Source organism: Myripristis murdjan, chromosome 21 (assembly GCF_902150065.1).
Source record: "Myripristis murdjan chromosome 21, fMyrMur1.1, whole genome shotgun sequence".
Classification (NCBI taxonomy): domain Eukaryota; kingdom Metazoa; phylum Chordata; class Actinopteri; order Holocentriformes; family Holocentridae; genus Myripristis; species Myripristis murdjan.
Window position 1 is genome coordinate 32,477,740 of NC_044000.1, and position 13,615 is coordinate 32,491,354.

General features: G+C 43.9%; 1 protein-coding gene across 3 annotated transcripts; it reads right to left on the minus strand.

Annotated features, from left to right (window-relative positions):
* Window positions 1–415: 415 nt before the first annotated feature.
* Window positions 416–13,387, minus strand: akap17a (A kinase (PRKA) anchor protein 17A). Of its 3 annotated transcripts, none has more exons than XM_030081111.1 (7): window positions 13,265–13,387; window positions 11,178–11,524; window positions 10,368–10,586; window positions 9,192–9,404; window positions 6,264–6,412; window positions 4,589–4,829; window positions 416–3,345 (listed from the first exon to the last, which is right to left on the minus strand). In XM_030081111.1, exons 2-7 carry the CDS (start codon window positions 11,502–11,504, stop codon window positions 2,482–2,484), a joined length of 2,013 nt encoding a protein of 670 aa, XP_029936971.1. In that variant the 5' UTR covers window positions 11,505–11,524; window positions 13,265–13,387; the 3' UTR covers window positions 416–2,481. The 3 variants fall into 3 exon arrangements, with proteins under 3 accessions (XP_029936971.1, XP_029936969.1, XP_029936970.1); XM_030081109.1 differs by having other exon boundaries at window positions 416–3,348; XM_030081110.1 differs by lacking the exon at window positions 13,265–13,387 and having other exon boundaries at window positions 416–3,348; window positions 11,178–11,635.
* Between the last annotated feature and the right edge of the window lie 228 nt (window positions 13,388–13,615).

Here is a 13,615-nt window from a genome sequence, read left to right on the forward strand (position 1 = left end):
TTTTCTGATAAAGGTGTGTGTGAGAAGCATAAATGAAGCATTGTGGCATTATAGAGATGCTGTGAATTGTATTTCCCAGAAGTAAGACACCATGTTTCTGTAGTGAAGAAGAAAATTGCCCTACAAAATGACCACATCCACTAAAATCATAAACCATATTGCAAAATCAGAATAATTGTAATATTTTTTAACCTTATCATTCAGCAGAAATGTCATGATTATCTCAAAATGCCCACGTCCACCTCATGTGATTCCAAAGAAAGACGATAAATTATAATATTAAATTATCACAAAGCCCCTCGGCAGACTTTGAAAACATCAAACATTCCAGTTTTTTGATTTTGAGCACTTGTGGAAACCATTACAGCGTTAAGGAGATCACAGAGGACAGAAAAAAAAACAAACACACAAAACCTTCCTTCAAGCAGTTTTCAATTTTGAACTTTATTTTAAGAAATTCAGATCAGCTTGCTGTGTGTCTGAGCCGTTCTCCAGCTGATGGAGAGCCAATTCAGAACAAACTGGCTCCGCTCAGACCATCACCTGAAAACAAACAAACAAACAAACAAACAAACATCGGGGATGTGTCTTTAGGCACCAGAAAAAAAAAAAGAAAAAAAGAAAAAAACAACTAAAACTCCCTTAAAGCTCAAACTCTGACCAACTAACGGCACAAATCCCAGTAAGGCGTGGAAAACGTGTCCGACTCTAAAGGTGGTGTGTGTGCAGTCTCTCACACTCTGACTTGCATCCCATAAGCTGGTAATGAGTCAGCAATAACTACAATGAATAATCAATAAAAGAAACCGCTGAGGCCACGTTCAGAGAGAGAAAGCAGCAGAGATCTGATTTTTTTCCCTCACGTGTGACACACATCTGACTTTTTATGCCAAAAAACTCAATCTTTTTCAATTCTGATTGGAGCCCCTCTCTTACGTGGTGCTAAATCAGATGTGCATTGTTTTCCTGCTGATATGATGTGTGACGTGTACTGCAGTTCAAGCCCTCTTTTGTCTTTTTTACCCTTAATCTGGCCTGAACAGCGGACAGACTGCCACCACGCCACTGTTACCACGGAAACTATTCAAGAAATGAATGCTTGCACCAGTATTTTATGAATTATGATGACGGACTGTTGTGCCAGTGACATTTTCTTTTGTTTAGCGGCGTGCTTGTTGTAAACGAGTGCATGCTGGGTTCATGGCAGCAATGTGTACGGATAAACATACAGAGAGGAATAGGAACCGTTACAGGCAAAAAGATCAGATCTGAGAAAAAAAAAAAAAATCAGAATTGGGTCACTTTCAGCCGCAGTGTGAACAAACAAAGGCTGTGAGATGTGTTTGGACTCCTGTCTGGGATGCAAAACTCACATTATTAAGACGACTTGGGGGGGACAGGCTGCAAAATATCACATATGGAGGCTATTCTCTGAGGTGCATTCACACTTTGGAGCATAAACCGTTCACACAATTCATCTCAATCAAACTTGTGTTCTTGTTATGGAAACTTGAAGAAAAGAAAATGTTTTCTGTTCTAAACAAAATCATCCAAACAGATTCAACAGTTCAAACCCTGTCACCACCAGTGAGTCGCTTCTGCAGAGCTCGGTCTGGAACAGCTCACAGGGGAGACCGAGTCCGTCGTCCTGCTTGCTGTTGTGTGCGTCGCAGAAACATAAAAAGGTACGTTGCTCACAGTTGGCAAAGAATCTTCACATTTCAAAACGGAGCAGCAGTCTTTCATTTTTCAAGTAGTCCACGTAAGACAGCATGAAGGAGGAGTTCAGCTGCGTGTGTGCGTCTGGGGGCTTCGTGCTGATGACGTGTGAGGAGCAGATGCTCGCCTCGTCTTCTGTCATGAAGCTACAAGTGTGCAAAGGACCAGAAACTGTCGCCGGCTCGCCGCTAAATGACAGAAAGGCCCGTCTGTGTGCCTGCTCTCTGTGCTGTGTCACTGCTGTTCATGCATAGAGAGAAAAAACGCTCAGACAAAACCAAACCTGTGGCTTTTTGTTTGGAGGTGGGTTACACTGATACGTCTATCTGTCAATATACTGCACAGATATTTGCCTTTTATTCAAAATTTATCATCGACCAGTCAATGTTGTGTGTGTCTGACATGGTAGCTGAGCATGTAAATGATTAAAACTACTTCTAATGCAATATTTGAAATCGCATCACCTTTGTGGGATTCCACACAGGTATACATGAATATGTTTATAATATTTATCCTAGATTTTAAAGCAGAGTTTTAGTGCCGCGTGGCCTTCATGCTGTTTTCCACACAGCAGGACTAACATTCTGGGGCAAATGGCGGACCATGTTTGAAAATATTTTATTTTTCAGTCCAACAGGGAAACTGCATATTGGAACAAAGTGACTATCAATCAGCTGCAGTCCCTGAACACCTCACACCGGCTGAACCTTTGAACAGGACGAGCAACGTGCGTCAGTCAGTAAACTGATGACACTGAGGAGTTTAGTGTCGTCTGGAGCGACTCCTGTCTCTGCTGCTCCTCTTGGATCTTCTGTTGTGGCGGCTGTGACTCCGCCTGTCTCTGCTCCTGTCGCTGCTCCTGGAGCTGCTTCTGCTGTGACTGCGGCGGCCGCGCCTGTGGCTCCTCCCCCTGCTGTAGCTCCTCCCGCTGCTGCTCCTGCTCCTGTCCCAGCTGGAGCTCGTGCTGCTGTGGCGATGGCTGTGGCTCCGCCTCCTGCTTCCGCGGCGACTGTAGCTCCTCCTGTGGCGGCTGGAGCTCCGCCTCCTGCTGCGAGAGCGGGTGTGGCCCCTCCTCCCTCGGCTGTGGGAGCTCCTGCCCCTGTGAGAGTGGCCTCGCTCCCTGCTGCGCCGGCTGCTCCTCACCACTCCCTCTCTCCTCTCCTTGTCCTTCTTCCTGTCTTCGCCTCCTCCTCTCCTCGGCTCCGCGGCTCTCTTCTTCTCTGAAACCTGCGGGCGGGCTCCTGCTTTGTGCGTCTGCCTTTCTTTGCCCTCAGCTGTCTTCTCTCCGTTCAGCGGGGCAAGGACCCCCAGCACCACCTCGCTGCCGCCCAGAACGGAGGCCTCCCCCCTGGCCGCGGGGTCCGCCTGGCCCTGGGCGCCCACGGAGCTCGTGGCTCCTCCGCTGCTCTTCTTCAGCAGGTTGCCCAGCAGTCGCTCCCTCAGCTCCCTCTCTCGGCGCTGGAGCTCCAGCGCTCGCTCCTTCTCCATCTCCACCCTCCGCAGCTCCTCCTCCTGCTTACGCCGGCAGGCCTCCAGCTGCTGGAGCCGGGCCAGCTCCTCTTTCTGCCGGGCCTCCTCCTGTCTCTGGAGCTCCTCGCGCTCTGCCCTCTCTTTCTCCTGCTGCTGCTGCTTCAGAGCACGGGGAGGAGAGGGGGGGTGGTGGGCAAAGAGGGAAAAGATAAAACACAGTAAAATATGAGCACGATGAGGAATGCTGCATGTGAACTGGAAAAGTACACAAATTTCACTATTTGGCTACTTCACCAGTAAACTTACACAATTAACAAATAATTTTATCAGCATAAGTTTAATAAGTCTCTAAGATCTAATTTCCTGGCGCTGGGAAAACTGCACTGTATTAACTAGGGGTGTAACAAATAACCGATTTGAATCAGAAATGTGGTTTTGATTTGAAGGGGTTAGATTTAGGGTTAGGGTGCATCAGAACACGGACCCCAGGATCGGTCTAAACGTAGCACGAACCGGCCGATGGCACGATTACAAAATTGTAAATGGGTTTATGTTGCTGATGCAGCTGCTGACACCTGTGTTGTCCTTGTCTGCATCTCCCACTTTCCCTCTCTGACTCGCTCAGGCGGCATCAGATGGCATCACACCCCACTGAACTGAACCGAATCGTATCGTAATCTTACCGAATCGTATCAATCCGAATCGTTCCATTCTAAAATGTATTGTTCTTGAATCGAACTGCACCTCATGTATCAGCATACGTATTGGATCGTCTTATACTGGAGAGATGCACCCCCCCCTAGTATTAACAAAGTGTTTTTAAGAGGTAAACAGCTGATTCCAAATTTTACTTTTGTAAGTATCCACTGGCATCTCCATTAAAGTTGGTGTGTGTAACCAACAGGAGGTGTGTGTGTGTAATACTGCTGTCACTCTAACAGAAAATTCAGTGGTGTGTAATTACTGCTGGGAAAGTTTCAGTTTGACATTTTAGCAATGTTCAGTGCTCTGACCAAATGTGCTCTGCAAGCTGAGATGCCATTTCAACATAACTTCTGGCATTCAGCACAAAATTTAATGTCAAACACCCACCAAGCAGGCGTGTCAAACAGAACACCGAGTCTTAAACTGAACAAGTTGACAAAACTGGTTCCAGGAGAAATTTTTATACAGAACTGCATGGAGTTAGTTGTTCTCATAAGAGTTGAATATTTATGTGAAGCTACTTAAGTTATTGCTACCAATACTCAAATTATTCAAAGTATAATACAATTAAGTTCAGTGATTTTTGTGTGTATACACTCATTGTGTGTATACCCAGTGTGACACCACAGTTAGGAGTGTGTTCCTGTGTGTGTGTGTGTGTGTGTGTGTGTGTGTGTGTGTGCGCGCGGCTCACCTTGGCCCGGGCCAGCAGCTCGGCGATGAGCCGTATGGACTCCAGGTTGCGCTGGGCCAGCAGCAGCCTCCGCTCCTCCATGGCGATCTTCATCTGCAGCTTCTTCTGCTCCTCCTCCTGCCGTCGCTTCACCCTCTTCAGGTTCCTCCTCTCCTCTCTCTCACGCAGCTTCTGCTCCCGCTTCCGCAGCCGCTCCTCCTTCCTCCGCTCCTTCTCCTCCTCCTCCTGCTCCTTCTGCTTCCTGACAAAAACACCAGGTTCACGTTTATGCAGTTGTTGTCAGTATTACTGATCATGCTCTGACCTTGAAAGTGCTGTAGAAAAGCATTCAAGTGATACTGCTATTTAAAATGCCAAAAATAACTTAAAATAAAAATGTAAGCACTAATCCACAAAAAAACATTGATCATCCCTTAAAATATCACACTTAAGTCGAATTATCTATTGATCGTGATGTTCCCAGTGTGTCCAGATAATTTTTCTTACAGTTAGTCGTCCTCTCACAAAGCTAGTTTGGATGAGAAATGGAAGAAAAGTTGACTTTCTCTGGGTGACAGTATTGGCACTTTACTGATGATGAATGACAGAAAACTTTACTTTCTGTCATTATAAGGTTTCTCTTCAGTGGTGGGTGATATAACCTTTAAAAAAAAATCACGATATTTTATTCTAATTTGTAGTAATGAGGGTCCTAGAAAATGACAGCCACAAAACAGACATCTCCTCCCCAACTGGACACACTCACTTATTTTAATTATTCACTCCAGCATTACCTTTGTCACTTCACCTTAAACACAGCAGCTCATGATAGCTGACTTAATATTTTCTTCAGTCAGTTAGAGTGAGTATCGTGATGATACTGGCTTTCTCATCACATGGTTTTAAAATGCTATATAAATGAAACTATCAAAAAGTTGAACTTTACTAAAATTTGACTGAACATTCCTGCTGACTAGAGGATAAAATCTGGCAATTTTGGTGACCCCATAACCTTTCTTCCGGCGCCACCAGCAGGCCCAGCAGGGCACGTACTTTCAAAAATAAAGTGCTCATTGTGGTTAGAAAGTGCTCCCCTTTGCCCAAAAAGGAGTATGTTTTTCAAAACCAACACTTTCCATCCACTTAGCTGCTGCTCCACATAAAGTTTAGAGTCAATACAGCTTGAAATATAAGCAGAGTCGCATAAACAATGCACACTGCTGCAGGAAAACACAGTCCAGCATTGAACAGCGGGCCCTGATATCGACCCAATACCAAGCAAAAACAACGCTACTGCATCAAATCAATACCAGTTTTTCACACATTTTGCATCCAGCTCTACAAAAATACCACTGCTGTACTGTTATGGATTTTCTCAATGAAACAATGCAAGCATTACTCAATAACAATCCCAAAGTGCTGACATTAATTAATATTGTTTCCATGCTATAACCCATAAAGTCTGTGGTCAAATAAAGTGCAGATTGTGCATGCTGCTCATACTGGTATTGCACTTTTTCATGATACTGAGGCCTGTAAGTCAGAGCTGTAAAAGAGCTCGATGTAAATGTGAAGGCAGACGGGAGCAGCTCGAGCCGACTCAGCCTCACGCTGCTCCTACAGAGTAAAGAATGAAGGAGGACGTCTGCAGCCACACTGAAATAAGCTGCAGCTTCCTGCCGCCGTGGCGTCGTACCTCTCCTCCTCCTTGCGTCGCTCCTCCTCCTCTCTCTCCCGGCGTTTCTGCTCCTCCCTCTGCCTCTCCAGCTCCTGCAGCTTCAGCCTCTCCTGGTTCCTCCTCTTCAGCGCCATATCACTCAGGTGCTTGCTGGTGTCAAAGGTCACCTGGGAAACACAGAGAGAGAGAGACAGACCAGACAGTTGTGAGATTAATCAGTAATCCCATTTAAATCCATTAATCAATTTGAAGAATCAGTCGGTGTAGGTTGTGATAAATCGCCGTACGGCATACAGACTGTGCTTACGCCTGTCTTTTCAGAACAACCTGGTTCATCTGATCACACCAGCTCACGTTAATCATCAGTTGTGTGTGATTTCAGATCGGATCTTGGCTGCTTCTCAAAATACACACATCCTGAGCTGGCCCTGGCTCACGCTCCGATCAGACTCCAGTTGTGTGCGGACAAAATTGTGGCCGCAGCCTGGATACTGCCTCAATCGAGGATCAGCAGAGAAAAAACAAAGCGTGGAGTGCAGTGGAGAACGAGAGAAAAAGGTACTGCTAGAATCTGTTTCGTCCTACAAAAATTATTCAGTCATCCTGTGTCTTAGAGCAGTGGTACGGGTACCCCTAGGGGTACAGTGGAGTACTGCAGGAGGTATGTGAGATTAAAATAATAATAATCTAAAAAATATCACTCAAGCATAATTCCTAAAATAATCTGCCTCTGCTATAAGTTCAATTAAAAATGTAGATGTAAGTTTGATAAAACACATTTTCTATTCAGTTTCTGTTCTGGATTTCCTGAAAGTCTCAGATGTGTGTGTTAGTGGTTTAAATCTGTTGCCGTGGTCGTCGAGCGAGGACGTTTATTCACTCTGAGCGGGAAGACAAGACAAAAAAATAATCCAGAAAATGGATCAGTGGTTGAAACGTAGCAGCGATGCAGCTGGAAACAAGGAGGAAGAGGAGACAGAAACAACAAAACAGCCTCAGTAAAGGGCGCTGGGTTGGACCTCTTTATGTAGGCCATTTTTTCTACACTGGTCAAAGGGTACTTGGCTGAAAAAACATTTCAAATGGTTAACATTGAAAAAAAGGTTGAGAACCACTGGCTTTGAGGACCTCAGAGGCACGGACTTCCCAGCGGTGTCGGCTGCATTCTCAGGACTCTATTTCTCTCTCTGCAGGGACGGTAACCGTGTTGAATAATATGATTTCTGCATAAAGCATAAGCCTGTGCTGCACTCTGCTCAGCTGCCGGCTGCTTCGGCTGCTTGAGATGATAAATAAAATCAACAACAAAAGGAGAGCTTGACATGCAAACAGGGCCATGTTACTCTTATCTGACCACAGAGCTCGCATACAAATCAGACATCTGATCTCTGGAGTCACATTGAAAAGACAGGTGTGTCCACGGAGGAAACAGGAACAACACTCCACAAACATATAAAGAATATTAAAAACACAGAGAGCCACTGCTTATAAAGCAACACGGCCTATTACTCAATTTCAGATTATGCTGTCCTACATTTAAAAAACGGAATTATACATATAGTGTGTAAGTATGAGTCAATATAAGCCAAACAGATGAAGAACCCAGTGTTCTTCCAGCGTGAGACATCATTAAAATTTTATTTACACATGAAAGAGGAGGAGGATTGTGGGAGTTGTGTGAAAAATCACAGCTAACATGTGAGGATTTATCATTAATTTTTCACAACAACAAAACTTGTATGTCCTCTTATTATTAATTAGATGCTGCTCGATAAAGAACAGGCGTGACTGGCAGAAAATGTTTTTCAACGCGATGTAGCGGGACAGAGTTCAGGTTTAGGCGGGTGATGTGGTTTTTTAAAGTGGACTGAAGATTTGCCTCCCGATGACCAGAACAGACACACAAACCGCTGAAGTCGCCCCACGCTGGCTGTGTTATGTGGGTCAGCGGCTCCAGTCATTATCTGGGACAGGTAGCATGTCAAGGGAAAGCTTGGGAGAGATTACAGGATACTTCCTCCGACTTTGTGTGTCTATATAATTAAACAATAGAGCCAACTCATCTCCTTCCCCTCCTCCTCTCTTTCATTCACAGCCTCCTCCCTTCATTTACACTCCACAATGAGACTTTATTCTGTGGATTAAAGCTGGGCTCCCACCTCCCCTCATGATCCTGGGAATGATGATGCTGCAGCCTCGATTCTCATTCCACTAAAAGGTCTTAAAGCTGCAACGCTGTGCTAAAGAAGTCGACCTCAGCGTTAAAACCAGCGGGGCCAACATATGCTTTCTCCTGGCTCTCACACAGGCCAGCTACAGCGGATCATGTCAGGTTGTCAAATGAAGAAATAAGACGTTCATTTATGATTCTGTTAAAGCAGCTTTGCTTTCCCACAGTTTGCTCAGTGAAGGCTCCTCCCTTTAGCGCTCGGCGTCTCTAATTCTGAGAGAGTTACACAGCAATTAAAAATTACACAATTTCCTCTTTGTTGAAAGCGGCGTTAATCAGACTCTTGGTTCGCACAGAATTACACAGCCGAGGCCAAAAGAGAGCGATATGACATGGCCAGATGCTCTGAAAAGAGATTTGTGTCAGACTTTATTTGGACTGCATGAATGTGAATTTGTTACGCTTCTCAAATATTGTATAATGCCACCTCACTTTGCTTTCTGGTGGGAAACTATTTGGGAGAAATTTACACTCGAAAAGCTGCAGACCTCAATAAAGTTTGTGTCCCAGTTCGGCCACTGATTCCTTACAGCTGAAAAAATGTTTGACAAACTCTGAATTATGTAATTATTATGAATAATTTATTATTATTGTTCAGTGCGTTTGCATCCATTAATGTACCTAAAGAGACATTTTTTTGGTGCATTTATGTTCACAGAATCCTAGAAATCAAATAAAAGAATCAATGATGGAGAGCAGCAGGCAGCGTGCGGTACCTTGATGTTGCAGGCCACGGCCTTGCCGTCCTCGCCCTTCAGCATCAGCTTCATGCCCCGCAGAGTGTCCATGGCCTTGGTGAAGCCGCAGTACTCCTGGTACTGGACGTACGCCTCAAAGTTCAGGTGGCCCCCGAAGCTGAACGTGCTGAAGTTCTTGTCCATCATCTCCTCCCTGTAGGGGTCCAGCATGGGAATGTCCACGTTTCGCACCTGGAACCAAGCAAGCCTGAGGTTACCTTCCTGTTTTGTTTTTGGATTTTTAAAGATGGGACAGACATGCAAACCCAGGGATGAATTCTGGAACTAACTTTCGATGATATTAAATTTTTAAAAATCTAACCCAGAAATGATTTGTTGATTTCATATTTACTAGCACTTTGATATTTGATGGTGATCGTACATGAGTACTGCTAATATTTTATGTCTCTTCCCTCAAACTGACTGCACCTCCTCCTGCTGGAGGTAACAGGTGTGTCAGAGAGAAAACCACACAGGCAATGAAGAGAAATCCTGCACAATGTCTCAACCTGCAGCTGGAAATTGATTGTAGAAGACAATGTTTTGAGGCTCAGTGAGATCCAACCCAGACTGAGTCATTCTCTACTACAAAAAAACTATAGCTGCAAGTTGAGACATTGTGCAAGATTTTCTTAATTTACTTATGAATAAAGCTCCAAAATTAAATCAGATATACATACATACATCGATAAAATCCCTGCTTTTGGATCACTTTTGATTTTTGCTTTGTCTTGCTTAAATTTGACCAACTAAAACAAACAAAAAAAAAACATAAAGAAATAAAATGATAAACAAGGAAATACAGATATGAGAGGCATAGGTACAAATAAATCTAATCAATGTACTTTTCCTTACCAAGGCTTCAGAATGTGGACGTTAAATAGTGACCGAAACTTGTGGGGAAACAGTGAAGCCAAACAGAGACAAGGTTTTACTGAAATGTGACATGTTTAGTGAACCCTAACTTAGGGCTGATCTCAGCAAATGAAAAAAGGTTTTGAGTGATAATCAGTGAGGTACGTAACGTTTGCCGATTAACATGGTCACATTGCAGGGGCAGCTTCTTCGACTGAGTCAGGCACGAAAAGAGCCGACTGAGCGCCTGGCCAAGAACCAACACATATGAATTCCCGCTCCTTGTCCTGTTTGTCCCACCTTGCCAAAGCCCTGGAAGACGGTGGTGAGGACTTCCTCGGAGGGTCGGTCTGGGTACGGGCTGTCCTTCTGGCTGAACCAGCGGCAGGGAAGCCCCTCCAGGTGGATGGTGTCGGGTCTTTCCCCCGGCAGAGTCTCATTCATGTCCTTCGCGTCACGGAAGAAGGAATCCCAGTCGTGACGGGTGGGGAAATCCACCTTGTTCTCCACGGCACGAACCTGGAAAACCGAAGGAGGGAAGGAGGTGATCATTTACTGTCCAGAAACTAATAAACAGTTCCAAGTATTGGTTATGTGTTAGCTGATTTTTTAACTGTGATTTATCAAGTAAAAGAACAGCAAGAAAACTGGACATTAGCACTTGATTCCCTGATCAGCAGCAGGAGGACAAACTTCTTGAAGGGGAGGACAGGATGCAAATGCCAATTTTGGCTGTCGAATAATGTGACAACTAAATAATAATTACTGCTTGCTTTTGAAAAAAATCTTAATACTAAATAGTATTAACAGTAAAAATAATGGTATTAAATAGTAAAACCTTCCTCTTTGACTGGTAGTTATAGTTTAAATAGGCTACCAGACATTGTGCCTCTAAAATGTGTCTATTTTCTTTACACTGTCTAAAGTCTTTATTGTTCATAAAGCATTTAGCACAATATAGTCTACTAGCTTAGAGCTATGCTGTTGAAGGGAGACAACAAAAGAGAAGCATTTCATTCCCCAGTGCTTTCTCTTCTGCACACAGGATGAGCTTGAGACTCGGAGGGACATAAAACATGAGCGGTGAGTCCACGAGGAGAGCAGGTGTACCTTCAGGATGTCGGTGAAGCCGCTCAGTTTGATGCTCTTCCCGTCCAGGCGGCTCAGCAGGCTCTTCACCACGCCCTTGTTCTCCACCTCTCCCTCGAAGCGGATGAAGTCCATGGTGCTCTTGGAGATGCGCAGCGCTGAGAACTGCTCCGGGGCCACCATGGCCTTCACCCTCTCCATCACCTCCCAGTTGGAGATGCTCTTGCCGGGCATCTTGAGCTGGGGGAGCGCCACGCTGATGGTCATCTTGGCGATGGGCTTGAGGTACAGGTTGAACTCGCCGCAGAGGCACACGGCCTCCGTGGTGTCGTGGACTATGGTGGTCATCGCTCTGCAGGCCCAGAAAGCTGAACCAAGAGAACAGAGACGGCGTCATATATCACCAAGACGAGAACAGCGGCTCCCAGATTTCAAGTTAGATCAATCTGACTCCATTTAATGTTTAACATAACATTGTTTTTTTTCCTTCATATTTCATGGCTGCTCCTTATTTAATGAGGTAAGTGGGTGAATATAGAATTGACATGATATGTTTTCAATGTCCTGGACTCATTTTATAGTCATCTGCAGTTTTAGGTGGTAGAAGAATATCACATATATCATCATTTTACAAAAAATTGCTTTAGTTGTTTTGGATGACACTGTGTAACTATAACATGCGATTAATAATCTTCCCTCTGCTGTAAGGCCTGAAAGGACCAGAACAGAAGCACAGCTGTGGTCGTGTGAGAACCACTGATAGGTAAAGTGACATTTGGAGGGGGTTATAATTCATTTAAAGGAACACTTAGGTAGCCAAAAAGACACAAAGTACCTGACACATACATTTGGGTAACAATTTTTATTATAACCATTTTATGGAGGTTTAAATTGCTGGGCTCAAATCGACCCCAAGTGATAAAAAAAAGAAAAAAAAAAAGTTTTGCCATTCTGAAGGCAACAGGAGGATTAAGTAAAATAACTTGACTTTTTACATACTGTGATTTATTTTATTTGGCACAGCATGAGGCACTTTGATAACCTGTTAACACCATGTTTATTGGCCCAACAAAGTGTGTATAACCACATGAACAAGATATATATATATATATCTATATATATATATATAGATAGATATATATATATATGTGTGTGTGTGTGTGTGTATATATATACGTATGTAAATCTCTCTCTCTCTCTCTCTCTCTCTCTCTCTCTCTCTCTCTCTCTATATATATATAAGCTTGGTGAACGATCTGTTGGCCAAATTTCCAATTTTGACCAACACTAATGCTAACACTGTTTGTTTATTGATCATTTATGAACACACACACACACACACACACACAATGCATCACAATATTGATGTTAATAAACTAAATGAAAAGAAAGACACATAAATAAATGAGGTGTGGGGGTTTTATACACAATATATCATATATACAGTAATGTAGAATTAACCAGTCACTTCTTAAATCGAAGGTAGAGACAAAAAAAACAAAAAAGTATACAGGAGTAGAGACTTCACATAAGAGGCTTGAATCAAGATCACAAGAAACGGGACAAAGCTCCATTTTTTTTTCTTACTTTATGAGAAACAGTACATTTTTAGGTGGTAAGAAAAAAAAACTTGGAGTCATTTACAAAACAAGCAAAGGAAAACTTGCTATTCATCCATTTACTGTAATGAATGACATGTTCCCATAAGAGGAATGATATTAATCATTTATTCAGGTTAAACCATAAAGAAACATCTGAGTAAAGAATGTGACTGCCATGCTAACTGCTAGCATCACCATTCATCCTCTGCCTGTACATTCAAACTAACACAACCTTTAATCCTGATAAAGGCAAACACGCTGAGTTTATGGAGGCCGACTCCTCACATGTTTTGTAGATAAATCAGCAGCTTGACTGTTGATTTATCTGAAATCTGTTGGTGTTTATCAGCTAACAGCGGCTAGCTAGCGTTAGCACAGCTGCTAGGTCCTGGCTAGCAGCTGAGCTCCGAGCGTAACTCATCTTTACCGTAGCAGCTGGTTACCTGCGCCGGGCTTTCTAACAGGTAACATCATTAAAACGTCAACCATCGCCGTAACGTCACCTACCTAACGCCGGTTAGCCTCCCGTTCAAAGTAAACGAGCTGTGTCACATTGGTTTGTTTCAGTTAGCACAAACACCGCTGCGGAAACCAACCACCTGTACGTCCTGCGTGTGACGTCACTTCCCCAGACAACGAGCTCTGACGTAACACAAAAACAAACCGGCGCGTTCAACCTAGAGCGCCCCCGAGTGGATTATTTTTAATTTGAGGGCGCTTTATCGGCACCATCAGTAAAATACACTATATTACCAGAAGTATTCGCTCACCCATTCAAATGATCAGAATCAGGTGTCCTAATCACTTGGCCTGGCCACAGGTGTATAAAATCAAGCACTCAGGCATGCAGACTGTGAA

What these genes read in the sequence shown, in the direction of transcription:
- akap17a (XM_030081109.1), bottom strand. Translation starts at nt 11,504, where the DNA reads ATGACCACCATAGTCCACGACACCACGGAGGCCGTGTGCCTCTGCGGC. An exon ending in GCTTCACCGACATCCTGAAG is followed by an intron (nt 10,587 to 11,177) that starts GTACACCTGCTC and finishes TCGGTTTTCCAG; the next exon opens with GTTCGTGCCGTGGAGAACAA. An exon ending in CGACGCAAGGAGGAGGAGAG is followed by an intron (nt 4,830 to 6,263) that starts GTACGACGCCAC and finishes TGTTTTTGTCAG; the next exon opens with GAAGCAGAAGGAGCAGGAGG.